At 33.5% G+C, this 12,704-nt stretch overlaps 4 protein-coding genes across 5 annotated transcripts; 1 reads left to right on the top strand and 3 right to left on the bottom strand.

Annotated features, from left to right (window-relative positions):
- Window positions 1–145: 145 nt before the first annotated feature.
- On the bottom strand, window positions 146–2,121 carry LOC116343717. The gene is made up of 5 exons (XM_031771931.1): window positions 1,839–2,121; window positions 1,463–1,674; window positions 1,201–1,354; window positions 991–1,134; window positions 146–408 (listed from the first exon to the last, which is right to left on the bottom strand). Exons 1-5 carry the CDS (start codon window positions 1,869–1,871, stop codon window positions 244–246), a joined length of 708 nt encoding a protein of 235 aa, XP_031627791.1. The 5' UTR covers window positions 1,872–2,121; the 3' UTR covers window positions 146–243.
- Window positions 2,122–3,679: 1,558 nt separating this feature from the next.
- Window positions 3,680–7,084, top strand: LOC116343714 (ubiquitin carboxyl-terminal hydrolase MINDY-3 homolog). Its single transcript, XM_031771926.1, has 9 exons — window positions 3,680–4,280; window positions 4,566–4,699; window positions 4,931–5,128; window positions 5,193–5,366; window positions 5,430–5,492; window positions 5,557–5,647; window positions 5,745–6,042; window positions 6,107–6,266; window positions 6,330–7,084. Exons 1-9 carry the CDS (start codon window positions 4,145–4,147, stop codon window positions 6,474–6,476), a joined length of 1,401 nt encoding a protein of 466 aa, XP_031627786.1. The 5' UTR covers window positions 3,680–4,144; the 3' UTR covers window positions 6,477–7,084.
- Window positions 7,085–7,159: 75 nt separating this feature from the next.
- Window positions 7,160–9,178, bottom strand: LOC116343716 (ATP-dependent DNA helicase PIF1-like). The gene is made up of 2 exons (XM_031771930.1): window positions 8,884–9,178; window positions 7,160–8,785 (listed from the first exon to the last, which is right to left on the bottom strand). The coding sequence occupies exon 2, from the start codon at window positions 8,757–8,759 to the stop codon at window positions 7,395–7,397; it is 1,365 nt and encodes a 454-aa protein (XP_031627790.1). The 5' UTR covers window positions 8,760–8,785; window positions 8,884–9,178; the 3' UTR covers window positions 7,160–7,394.
- A 108-nt stretch (window positions 9,179–9,286) lies between these two features.
- On the bottom strand, window positions 9,287–11,849 carry LOC116343715 (zinc carboxypeptidase). Of its 2 annotated transcripts, none has more exons than XM_031771929.1 (4): window positions 10,937–11,849; window positions 10,472–10,844; window positions 9,740–10,402; window positions 9,287–9,558 (listed from the first exon to the last, which is right to left on the bottom strand). In XM_031771929.1, exons 1-4 carry the CDS (start codon window positions 11,222–11,224, stop codon window positions 9,545–9,547), a joined length of 1,338 nt encoding a protein of 445 aa, XP_031627789.1. In that variant the 5' UTR covers window positions 11,225–11,849; the 3' UTR covers window positions 9,287–9,544. The 2 variants fall into 2 exon arrangements, with proteins under 2 accessions (XP_031627789.1, XP_031627787.1); XM_031771927.1 differs by having other exon boundaries at window positions 9,287–9,646; window positions 10,937–11,840.
- Window positions 11,850–12,704: the final 855 nt, after the last annotated feature.

The following is a 12,704-nucleotide window of genomic DNA, read 5'->3' as shown; positions in this document are numbered from 1 at the left end:
GCTTATTGACATTCATTTGAAATTTGCTTCTTCGTGCGTTTAAATTTGTATAACGAAAACAAATGAGGTTTCCTTCATACATTTATATTTTAGTTTTCATACAATTTCAGCGAACTTATTTGAATAGTGAAATAAATAATTTTTAAATACCACAACATCGACTTCTCTTTTTTTCTCATGTTGGTTTTTTTTCGTTTAGCAATAATACATAATACGGAGGATTTTTTTTGAATTTAAATATAATTAATGATGAGCAATGTCTCCAAGTTGATGTTTCGGCCACATACATTCACAACCAGCAGCCACTGTGCGAGTTTCTGATTCCCAGCAATTGGCTCCTCGGGCTCGTCGAGTCAAAAATATCGTACCATTTAGTTGAATACAACTGAAGCCAGCCTCACTACATACCTGCAAATATTAGCATAATAGGTGGTTGAATTATCATTTCAAAATATTTAAAATTTAACCCTCGAATGCATAAATTTCTTGTTGTGAAAGTGTTTGTTCAATAAAATCATATTGTCCGAATGTTTGACTCAAAAATGTCGGATTTCCAAGAAACACATTATTTAATTGCTCTCTGGGATTAGAGCTACACTTTGAAATTCCAAGAATAATAAAAAATAAGTGAAAAGAAAGTAAACAACAAGAAAAAATGCGTCTCGAAGGAATCAAAAGCTATAAATATGTAAATATGCTTTATCGCAACGCTATTGGTTCTGAATCGAGTTCAATGAAACCTAATGAAATTTTTTTCACTTTTGTTTTTGGCTTTTGATCTTTTTTTGATTCTTACGAGACACATTTTTTCTCGTTGTTTACTCTCTTTCGGCTTATATTTTTATTATACTAAAATTTCAAGGTGTATCTCCAAATCTTTAGCGGACTAAATTTTTGAGACTGATCTCAATATGATTTTATGCACTGTATAGTTAACAACAAAATATCTGCTCAACAAAAAGGGTTAATAAAACCACAAAAACTACTCACCGCCGCTTGAATTTTATTTTCACTATGCATTACTGCATTTGCACACCGCACTTCTTCATAGTAGTCTGGTCGATATTCAAAATCTATATCCATATTCAACAATATTGTTTCTCTTTTGATCGGGCATAATGATTGGAATGTTGACTAAAAATGCGAAAATTCAAAAATATGTTAAATGACAGTAACGAGATTGGGCTGGAATTTTTCTACTTTGTGATGATTTTTGGAACGCGTAAGCCGTCCTGCAGAAGTGTCATATACATTTTGAACACCATACGGAATGCTCGATTCAATTTCTCTGTCGTTTTCATAATGTGATCCTTCCGCAAGGTATTGGTCGTATTCTGTATTTGAAATGGGCGGTCTGAGAAAGAGCCAAAATTAAAAAAATAGTTAAATTTCAAATTTATTTAATATTAGAAAAAAAATGTTGAAAAATTAAAAGAAAAAATCCATAGAATGTGAATTTTACCTTTGCCGTGATTTGAATAATTCTGCTAAGAAACGTAGACCGGTGGTTTTGCTTTCATAGTCATCAGCGGGATTTTCATCCTGTGTCGGAGCTTCCAAAGCCCAATTACTGCCAAATTTATTATTAAACAATCTACGCTGCTTATCAAGTTCCGAGTTCGATGTTACAGGGTATAATAATTGCAATGCCAATAAAACCATTGGTATCAGAAGCTGTAAATTAATTAAGATTAACACCATTTTATTAAATTTTGTTGCACGTTCACTATTGATAAAAGATTTATTCGTAAATTATAAAAGGTTCACGGCCAAAACTATCAAAGTTCACTGTTTTTTCCTTTACATAATTATATTATAATTTCTAAAAAAATGCTCACATATCTGCGCACAAAATTGCTGTTTAGATCCATTTTTGCTTAATTATTCATAAGTCATAGAAACAAAAAAAAATTGAACTCCTTTTATGGACGAATGTCTTTAACTATTTCACACAATTGTTGTCTTGATTTTCAGTTAACACTTTTCTGCAAGAGTCACTCGGCGATATTAATTCATTCAATGTAGCACAATTACTGTTTGGTTTCCAGTCATTGCAATGCCTTTATATAGGGAGAATTGGTGGTGAAGATAATCATCAACACCTTCATTCTGATTTTTTTTTAATTAATTAACGTAAAATAAATATGCAATCACACCAAAAGGCCAACAATGGTAATGAACAACGGAAACTTTCTGGCAATTATAATCACCGCGACATTGTGTCTACTGAACGACACAATCCGCAATATACATCAAAGGGTTTTCAAAGCTTTGCTATTTGTCGTATGCAGCTGGCTAAGTTGTCCATGTCATTCTCGTTAGTAACGGTGAGAGTAGCAGTGACTGGGGCTTATCTAAGGCTTATCATTTTCTAAATATTGCACCGTTTGTATGATTTGCGTAGCAATTTGATAAAAATTTTCATCAGCTAAACCAGGATAAACGTTGTAGGCGACGTTTAACCACGCACTGAATTTCATTTTCGTTATTCATTATCCAGCACGGTTTCACTTTGCTTTATGATAAATATATCCGAATGATTCGAATACAAAAACAGGAATTGAATATTGTAAATAGTACAAATAATAAATTTTATCATCAAGTATGAATTGAAGAGCACTTGAATGATTCACATCGTTTGGGGAAATAGCATATCTAAAAATAGATTGACATTCCGATATAGAATATTTTCGTAAAATACTACATTTATTGAATGTAATCGATGACACGTTTTAAAGAACATTGAATTCTTGAGAATAAGAATGCGTATTAGTGCTACGTCATCGATACAGATGGTCACTTATGTTGAAAAATGTGTAACACGCTTCGTTTCGTCAGAATTACGCAATATGTAAACAAAACCTTCGACACTGTTTAAAATGAATCATCAATAGGCCAATCATAGAAGTGTTAATTGTACTGACATACTACTTCATTAAGAATTTTATATTAATTTCACTCCTTCCATCTCGTATAATGAGGCGCTCGCAATGTGTCTTTGTTTTATGTTTTCGGTTTCTCTTTTTCGAATTATGAATGAGTAAAAGAAAAGCTGTCGGCCACTTATCCGTTGACAATAGATTAAATTCATGCGTCACATGCGAAACAACAAACCCCCATTTGTGGAGATTCACATTGAGATTGAAATATATTCTAAGATTATTTCTTTTCTTTGAAAATAGATTCTTTTGATCTAACCAAAAAGTCTCTCTCTATTCTTAGAATTCAAATTACGTGCTCATAGAAGTAGGTGAAATCTCATTCTTATTTCGCTATATAAGAATAAATAAACACGAGATGTATTTAAAATTATTCCTATTATTGAATTCAGTATATAAAATTGTTTAAACAAAGTTGAATATTTTGAATTAAGTCCAAGATATTGAATCCAAAATAAATAAACAGAGCATTTTTATCCAGTTGCCATCGGGTTCCTTTCATGAATTAAAACGCACATCATTTGATTCCGAGCAAAAAAAAGAAGCTACAAACGACAGTAAAATGATTCCATTTAGCATTTCAAAAAGGTGTGCAACACAAGCACATTGTACCTATAAGAATATCCCGCTGCATGAAATGCACTGAGACCGTAATTCATTGAAACGCAGCGTTAAACGCAATAGGCCCAACTTTGACAGACAGATATTGTTGCATCATTGACAATTAATCCTCAGTCGCAAATACAAACAACACACATTTGCATTTGCACATCAACCCAACACATCAACATAGTTTTATTATTAACCTGAAAAAAAAGTGATTATCCATATCCAAATGGAATAAATTTGCACGGCATCAAAAATTGCCAACATTCTAATAGTTAAAATACACAATTGCTGGTTCTACAGCTCAGTTGGTCTGTGTTTCATAGATTGAATTTTGTGAAATCGGAAAACCTTAAATTGCATATAAAAAAAATCTATTGTTATCTGAGTGAACGCATCTTCGTACATTAGTCCCAGGGTGTAATATTAATTGCATCTGGTTGGTTGGCAACAAATGTACAATATATAATTGCTGCTGCTGCATAAGAATCCAACCAAACATTTGTGCCGTTTCATCGACAATCGCATTATCAATGATAATTTAACGATTTTAAGACACAATTTTTATTTGTAAAAGTGTGAAGTTTTTCGATTAAAGAATGGCTGATATGGCTGCAAGCACCTCAACCATACAGGGCACATTAAATTTGAGTGACAAACAGGAGCTCAATGAAATACGTGAAATTGTCTGGGGACCAAGTATTCGATTAGACGTTTTTCAGCGATGGTCACAAGGTTTGTTCGTCAATTATTATTTGCTTTATTGTCAACAATTCATGTCAATTTCCAATTCGATTAATAGTTTTGAAAACAAATGAAAATGCATTGTTTACACAAAATAAAAGATTGATTTCTGTGTTAAAGTGAGACCATGAAATGTATGTGTGTGTGTGGTGTTCGTTGTTGATTTGATACCGTGAAGGCGTAGTTCAATATGATTGTACAATTGACTGCATTTAAATGTATTGTTTTTGGATTAAATGTTGTTGACGTTTTATGTTTTTTTTTTTGTTTTAATAGGTTTTGAATTCAGCGAACATGAACCATCAGCCTTAGTTCAAAGACAGGGTGGACCATGTGCAGTTATCGCACCTGTGCAAGCGTTCTTACTGAAAACAGTCTTATTAGAAACCAGTAGCGAACATTTCAGTAATGTAAGTGAATCATCTGTGTGTATATGTGTTCCATACGTATAAAAGTGAATGGGAATGCACCGTTTACACCCAATTTCAAATGTAGATTTATTTTTTTTTATTTCGTATGTATATGAAATAGCACCTACTAATTCTTTTTTAGAAATGCTATTTTTAGAACATTTCGATACATCATATCACATATGAACATTTAAGTGATTTATTCTAATTTTGTTGTTTTTGTTTTTATAGTTGACAGCGGACCAATGCAAAAATCTACTCATTCAAGCAATCTGTGCTATTTTGAAAAAATGTAAAGACGATAAGTTTAGAATAGTCACTTTGCCAGAAGAAGATAACGTGCCATCGTCTGCAGCAGCAACTACACCCGGACAAGAGTCGGAATCAAGTCAAGTACCTGCTGAAACTTCGACGGAACCAAGCGCAAATGTAATTATACACATTATAGTGTGTGTGTGCGTCAAAACTTTTCATTTTTTTTCGTACATTACAGGTATCGCCGAGTCAAAGAACTACTGAATGGGTTCCAGATGAATTCCATGAACGTTTATCAGTTCGATATTTCGATAATATCGAAGAGGTTGAACAATTTTACACAGAAAATCATCACGTTTTGACTGGCAGCTATGGCGTTCTGAAATTCATGTACACAGTTTTATTGACAAAGGTATGGCTGGCCTAAAAAATTTATTTCAATTAGATATACTGAACTTGTTATTATCTATTTTAGAAAGTGCAAAATATTATGGCGGAATTATTGGACACGTCAGAACCGCTGATACATGACACTTATGTAAGAAATATGAGAATTTTTTCTATCAATTTGTGAATTGAATTATTTTTTTATATATTTGAAGGGTTGTGGATCCCAAGGACTTATCAATTTAATGCTAACTGGTCAGTGTGTTGGGCATGTTTGGGATTTTGATCAAGACGTTGGTGGATTGAGTAAGTTAAATTTTCATCGATAAAAAGAGAAATGCATAATTTTTCTTCATCAAATGTGATACAGTTCTAATAACTAATAATGCATTTTTGTTTTCAGAATTAAGAGGAATATCGCAGCAGTCAGACATTGGATTTCTCACATTAATGGAGCAACTGCGATACTGTACTGTGGGATCATTTTATAAAAATCCAAAAAATCCTGTTTGGGTGATGGCATCTGAAACTCATTTAACTGTTTTATTCAGTAACGAAAAGAATTTAGTTTCGAAGGAAACACCCAGCGAAGTGGCACGACGTGTATTCAAGTCATACGATCCAGATGGGAATAATTTCATACCGAATCCGGTATTACAGGATGTTTTGAGTGCTTTAGAATTGGTTAGCGAACCGGAATAGTAAGTACATTCGAAATATTTTTTTGCAACATTCAGCTACAGTAAACATATATTTAAATTTCAGTGTGGACATAATGAGCAAAAAGTTGGATCCGGAAGGATTGGGCATCATTTTGCTTAATGCATTTATGGATGAATTTTTCCCAGAAGAAAAACGATCAACACCAGACACATTTGATCTGATACACTACAACGGCATCCCCAGATCAAACGTGGAAGACAAAGTAGGCATTGCATTTTAAGCATATGTTTTTTTTTGTGAATAATCCTCAATTGACGTTTCACAGGTGAAATATCATTATGGTGCGGCCATACTTTTGGAAAGTGATTTACGCTCCGTTTCCATATCAAATCCAATGATAACATGTTTACAGACCAAATGGCCAAATATAGAGGTAAATTGGACGGACAATCGAACTCCATCATTGAATTAACGCGGCCACCCATCTGACGGCTGACGTGTATTAGAAGCAGAGATTTTTTATCAGGAATAGAACACACATACACACAATTCCACAATATTAATGTGAAAGGGAAAATGTTTACCTTTTATTTGGTAGAAATGATAGTAAGAGAACCACTTTTAACTACAACAAAGCTTTAGCCAGACAATTCATCTAACTCCAAGCGACTACGTTTTTTTAAAAATTAATTGGCACATTTTTCAATAGCCATCAAAAAGAGTGGATTTTTTTCGCATATATTACATCGTATAGTTAGGTTTTACGAGACAGCATGTGTTCACCCTTAAACATTTTGAATAACGATATATTTTACAATTATTTAATGAAATTGTACATTCATTTGGGAATCGAAAAGTGTAGTCCAACATTTTATATAATTCAGATTCGATTTAAGACGGTAAAAAGAAATGAATTGTAAATAAAAGTGCTTTCGTTTGATTTTTTTCGATGAAATTTTGGCACCTCTCAAATACAATATAAATTTCGGATAAAACTTCTATGTGCAGATGGATTTCCTAAGAAAAAATGTGACATCCAGTGAAAATTTCTTTGTTGAATAAAAAATAATGTGACTCCAATTGCTGTTGATTTTTTTTATGCTTATCAACATTTATTGCACAAAATAAAAGAATTTCATTTATAATTTAGGTGCTTAAATCGATGATAGTTTCTTTAGATTCATAAATCTATGGACTTGACGTATAAAAACTTATCTACTATCATTAAAAGGTAATTTCTTGATTATCAAGTTGTTTTTTCTCTTGTTTGATTTGAGAACGAGGTTTAAGTTGAAAATAAAAGAAAAATAAACAAAATAAATGTCAATACATTTGCTTTGCACATGTTTAGTGCTCACATAGAAATAAAAACTACTTAATATATAGAATTTTATGGTTGAATTTGTGGTAGTTGTTCGGCCACATTGGCGTTTACAATGTTTGGCATCCGGTCGAAATCACTTGGTTCCAAGACCAAAATTTTCATATTTTGCTCAATGGTTGGGGTGCGAGAAAATGTTACATACATTTGGCCGTGTGCAAAAGCGTCGCTTGGGAAATACACACCCAATTGTTTGAACTCCAATCCAAGTGCCTTATTGATAGTCATGGCATAGCACAATGAAACTGGAAACTGACGTCGTACAAACTGCAAATTTGCGTTCGGGAAAAGTTTTACAGTGTTTATTCTGTAGATATTGATTGACTTTCCTTTGCGATCACCAGCACTGATTTCCGCAACAATTGACATTCTGGTGAGTTTCTTAATCACCAAACGAGTACCTGGTGCCAAACCCTTGTACGATTGTTTCAGCATTATCGGACAATTTTTGTTCAGCTCTAGAACATCCGATGGAAAATATTGAGGCAGGTTTTCAATCGTATAATCGATGGAATAGAATCGGCTGCGTTTTTCGGGATCAATTTTTTGAAAATAATTTTTTGCGTGGAAAAGTACGCTTGTCTCACTTAGTCGCTTCATACATTCATGGTTCAAATAGTCCACATCAACGCTGTATACAGTGAGAATCGATCGCTCAATCAGATCATTGGTTGTGTGCAATCCGTATGTAGTGTTGATCAATGAATCCAAATTGAAAACTCGGCATTGACTCGGAATGGAAATATGTTCATGAATGCCCAAACCAACATCCAAGCAGAAACGATAGTCGGTTTGTTGTTTGAATCGAAAATTTTCATGCAGTATAAACTTGTGCATTTGTTTGTACAATTCGGAAAACAACAATGAATGTGATTCAGATGATTTGGACTTTGCGTGTTTGACAATCGGCAAACACTCATTAAAATCACCGCACATAACGACCACCTTGCCACCAAACAATTGATTTGAATCCATCATAGCACGCAGAAAACGGTCAACCTCTTCGAAGATGTATTTACTACAGAATGCTGCCTGATCCCATAGCAGTATTGAAGCATTTTTTATGGTTTGATATGCCGGACGCGTCGATTCAAGTGCTGACGTGACATTTTTTTGATTCCACGGTATGCGAAATTGTGAATGAACCGTTTTTCCCTTGCTCAGCAAGCATGATGCAATACCGGTGTAGGCAAATGCAATCGCTTTGATGTCATTTTTATCGCAATGCGATCTGATATAATTCAACAGAAATGTTTTACCGCTTCCAGCGGCTCCTTGCACCAAAAATGTTTTGCCATTTTCACATGGCTTCGTCAAACTGGCGATGACCTTTTGGAAAATTGTCATTTGTGATTCACTCAACGATTTTGCCATGATTTCCACTGAATTTCGACTGATTACTGCAAAGAAACAATTTGATGTTTTTAAAATAAATGAATCGGAAAATTCTTTGGCAATATTTCAGGCTGTTTCGTGTCCATTCTATATATATACTTACATTTTTTTATAGAAAAATAAAACAAAACACAAAAACTGATTTATTCGTCAATATTATTATTCCATCACGTCTGTACAAGCCTATTTCACACGCACTCAGATTTACAACAGAATTGAACAGTTATTTTAACCACATTCAACTTCTCAAATTACCCAGTGGTCGTCAATACACACACGTCTGTACAGAACACGATCGCTCTCGGATTGTTAGTACGCATAGCAGTTGTGTATGTGTATAATGAATACAGTGACATTGCTTGCTCCCTTGCTTTCACACATACACATGTGTAAATATGCATTCACGACTCCCAAAGTGTGCGTTGACAACTTGTTGCAGAAGTTTGGAATTGTATATGAATTAATGACGAAGGAACATCAAAGAGTAAATAAAATGAAAATTGATATTTCGTTCAAGAGACTTCAAACAACAGCCGACATTTTTTTTTATTACTTTCACATTAACATAAAATTGTAGCGCATAAATTAATTTTTGCCCATAAACTAAATAAACTATAAATTTGATTTTATTATGATCTCCAAATTTTTTTTTACTATTAATATTGAATACTTTATATTTTTATCTATTTTTTAACTTTTAAGTGTGTGTTAATGCATTTTTTGGTTGATTATTTTTGATGCGTAGCTTTCGAATTTTCAACACTTTAGAGCTCTTCATCTTTTCGAATGGAATATTCATCGAAACATTTAATTTGCAAAAAAGTAAGCAATGATCAATGTAATCGCTACACTGGCCATGCTCCAATCTGCAAAGAAAAGAAACGAAATACATTTTAAGATATTCAAATGATTAAAATTCATCAAGGCGAAAAAATTTAAAACGAATAGAAATAACTTACTTTCAATACGTGATGCAGAACCCTTTTGGCTTGCAACAATTTTTCCATAATCGTAGTAGCCACGTGCCTTTGCCTCCTTTAATAGTGCAACGAGTCCATCGAGAATTTCCCAGCCAACTGGTTCAATTTGAGCGGCGGGCAAGATAAACCAGTCTGTGCTGTTTGGTGGTCCTCTTAGCTCGAATGTATAAGTTATCGGGATACCAACGGAGTGAGCAAAATCATGCGATGACCCAGCCGATGGATAAATAGTCTCATAAACACTTCCCGACTTATAAATTGTACCGTATCGCTTTTTAATTGCTTCGACTGTTTTGGCTCCAATTTCTTTCAAATCAACATAGTTATCCACTTTTTCACTTGTATAGCCATTTGGGAACATAAGCAATTGCGAAAACGAATGCAAACTAATGTAAGTTTGGACAAATTGTGACTTGAAAATGCTTTTTAGATATTTAGATAGCTGTTCCGCTTCCGGTTCACTGTTCATAGATGGTCCAGCATAATCATATGCGCACGGATCTGGGCTCGATCCAGTCTTATTCCATGCACTGTCGAAATTACGATTCAAATCGGTGCCACGACAAATGCCAAATGGCTGTCTTGTCTTGCGCCACATTCGATCTTTCTCAAAAGTTGCTTTATATCCATCCGGATTGATAACTGAAAGGAGAAATTATTTGTTTAAATATTTCAGCCATTTTTTGATATAGTTCTAATAAATGGAAATACCTGGGAAGAAAATCCAATCAAAGTTTTGTGCAATATCTTGTACTTCCTTGTCGTCCGATATCAAAAGTTCGTCCAAAATGAATGTGGCTGTTGCCGGGCTGATCCACTCTCGTGCATGAATTCCTCCTTCAATGAAAATTGCCGTGTTGTTTTCTTTGTGCGAAAGTTTAACGCCTCTGATCGGAACACCTTCATAGCTCTTTCCAATTTCCACGGGTTTAACAATTGCGCTGTATTTGGAACAGAGATGATCTAACCATGCATAAATCGTCTCCAAATGATAATAATGTCGCCAATCAAAATCATTCACCGATGTATTCATTGGTTTTACAAAAACAGCTTCTGCGTCGAGATTCGCTTGGAAATTGTAATTCTTTGAAATAAATAAACACATTTCACATGTTATTGTTAAAATTCTCATTATTACACCCATGTATGTATATTATATATTAATAACAAGCTCACCAGCACTTTGTATGAAATATTAAACTGATGCATTATATCTGTGAGATCGGCTATCTTGTGCGCAGCAGCTAAAATGCTTAAATTTTGATTTGCTTGACGCGCGTGACCCATAAAAATATAGCTATCACTGCGAGCTTCTATTTCTTGGAATACTTTCACATGTTCTTCGGTTTTCAAATGCACACTATACATTCGATAATTATCATAACGTGCCTTGTCTTCTTTATTTTCCTGCCCATTTGCGAGACAAATGAGTGCAATCACAAAAATTGAAATCGTTGACCACATTTTTTTCACTTTCTGTTCAATATAACACGTTCGCTTCGCTATACAGCAAACTCACGACTGGCGTTCAAATGAGCGCGTACAAATGTAAAATGTTTCAAATACGGACTAATTCACCTGTATTTATTCAAGGTTTTATTGTCTGAGATAAAGACGACAGTTCTAAAAACGCAATAAATCTGCTTTCAATTGAACAATATCCAATGAATTATTACTGCTTTCGATGATAAAAACTATTTTCTTTGCTTCTTTTTTCAATTTACTGTTACGAGTTTTAATTCAAACATGTGTATTCAACGAAAGTGATGACATGACATAAATAGTTTATTTCGGTATTTCTTATCTATCTCGCTTCATCCTCTGTAAAATCAGACGATCGATGTGACATTCGTATCAATTTGCAAAGTAGCGCTCGGATATCGGTGTATTTATTTTTACATTCTTGATTATACGAAACTCTGCTAACGCGTTATAAAGATAATATGCATGGAATGGTTGTTGTTGTTGGCATTTTTGTGTGTAGAGAAAAATAAATATTAATTCAAATTGTAGACGTTGGACGACTCGTCGTTGTTTATTCGGAATTAATATTTATAAAAAATTTGTCACTCTGCAAAAGAATCGAATATTTTTGGTATTTTCATTTGCTTCAAACAATTGATATTGTACTATAAGTTCTTCAAACTTAAATTTGAACTAAATTGCAAACAATAGGACAATAGTGTAATATTTGTATGCCAAGCTAATAATTCCGGAATATGTTTGTAATTGAATGATTTCAAAGTAGATCTGTTTGATATCAAGAAAACATGCTGCTAGACGTTTGCATACGATTATGATGTGCCAATTGTGACAATCGCATACTAAACATGCGTTTAATGACAAACGTCATCGGGCTGCACATTTTCCAAATATTTCATATTCCAATAGTGAAAAATTCAATTTTGTAAATAAAATACGCAATTCATAACGATAAAAAAAGAAATTTCTGTTTCGGATTTCGAAAAATACTCACCCAATTCAGATATCCACTGTTTTCTGGAGATAACTGCGTACAAAGTAAAAACATTTTATTGTGTGCAATGATGATAAGTACATTTCAAAGAGAACCATAGTACAATGTACGATCAAATACAGATTTTATTTTTATTGCTTGTGTATGTCTGTCGGTTTTAATTATTTTGAATAGGCCCAAAGGGCAGAAAAGATAAAGAAGATAAAATATCCTACGACTCTTTAGATCAATATTATATTTATATTTCAAAATACATATTCCATTTTAAAGATAATTTTTTACGTTGTTGGTTTTTCTTTGTAATGGGTGAAAGAGTGTCTTTGAAGTTCAATCGGCAGCCGAAAACGTTCAGGGCACTGGTTGCATTCTAAATATTTTTTTAGAGAAAAAATGCCATTGTTACTTTGTTTATTTGCAAAATGTCTGGTATAGTAGCTTTACTTACGGTGAATGTTTTCGCCAAGATGA

Source organism: Contarinia nasturtii, unplaced genomic scaffold (assembly GCF_009176525.2).
Source record: "Contarinia nasturtii isolate CC-2019 unplaced genomic scaffold, AAFC_CNas_1.1 Cnas_scaffold_1037, whole genome shotgun sequence".
In the NCBI taxonomy this organism is placed as follows: Eukaryota; Metazoa; Arthropoda; class Insecta; order Diptera; family Cecidomyiidae; genus Contarinia; species Contarinia nasturtii.
The sequence above is the reverse complement of the archived record's forward strand: the minus strand, read 5'-3'. Positions and strand labels throughout refer to the sequence as shown.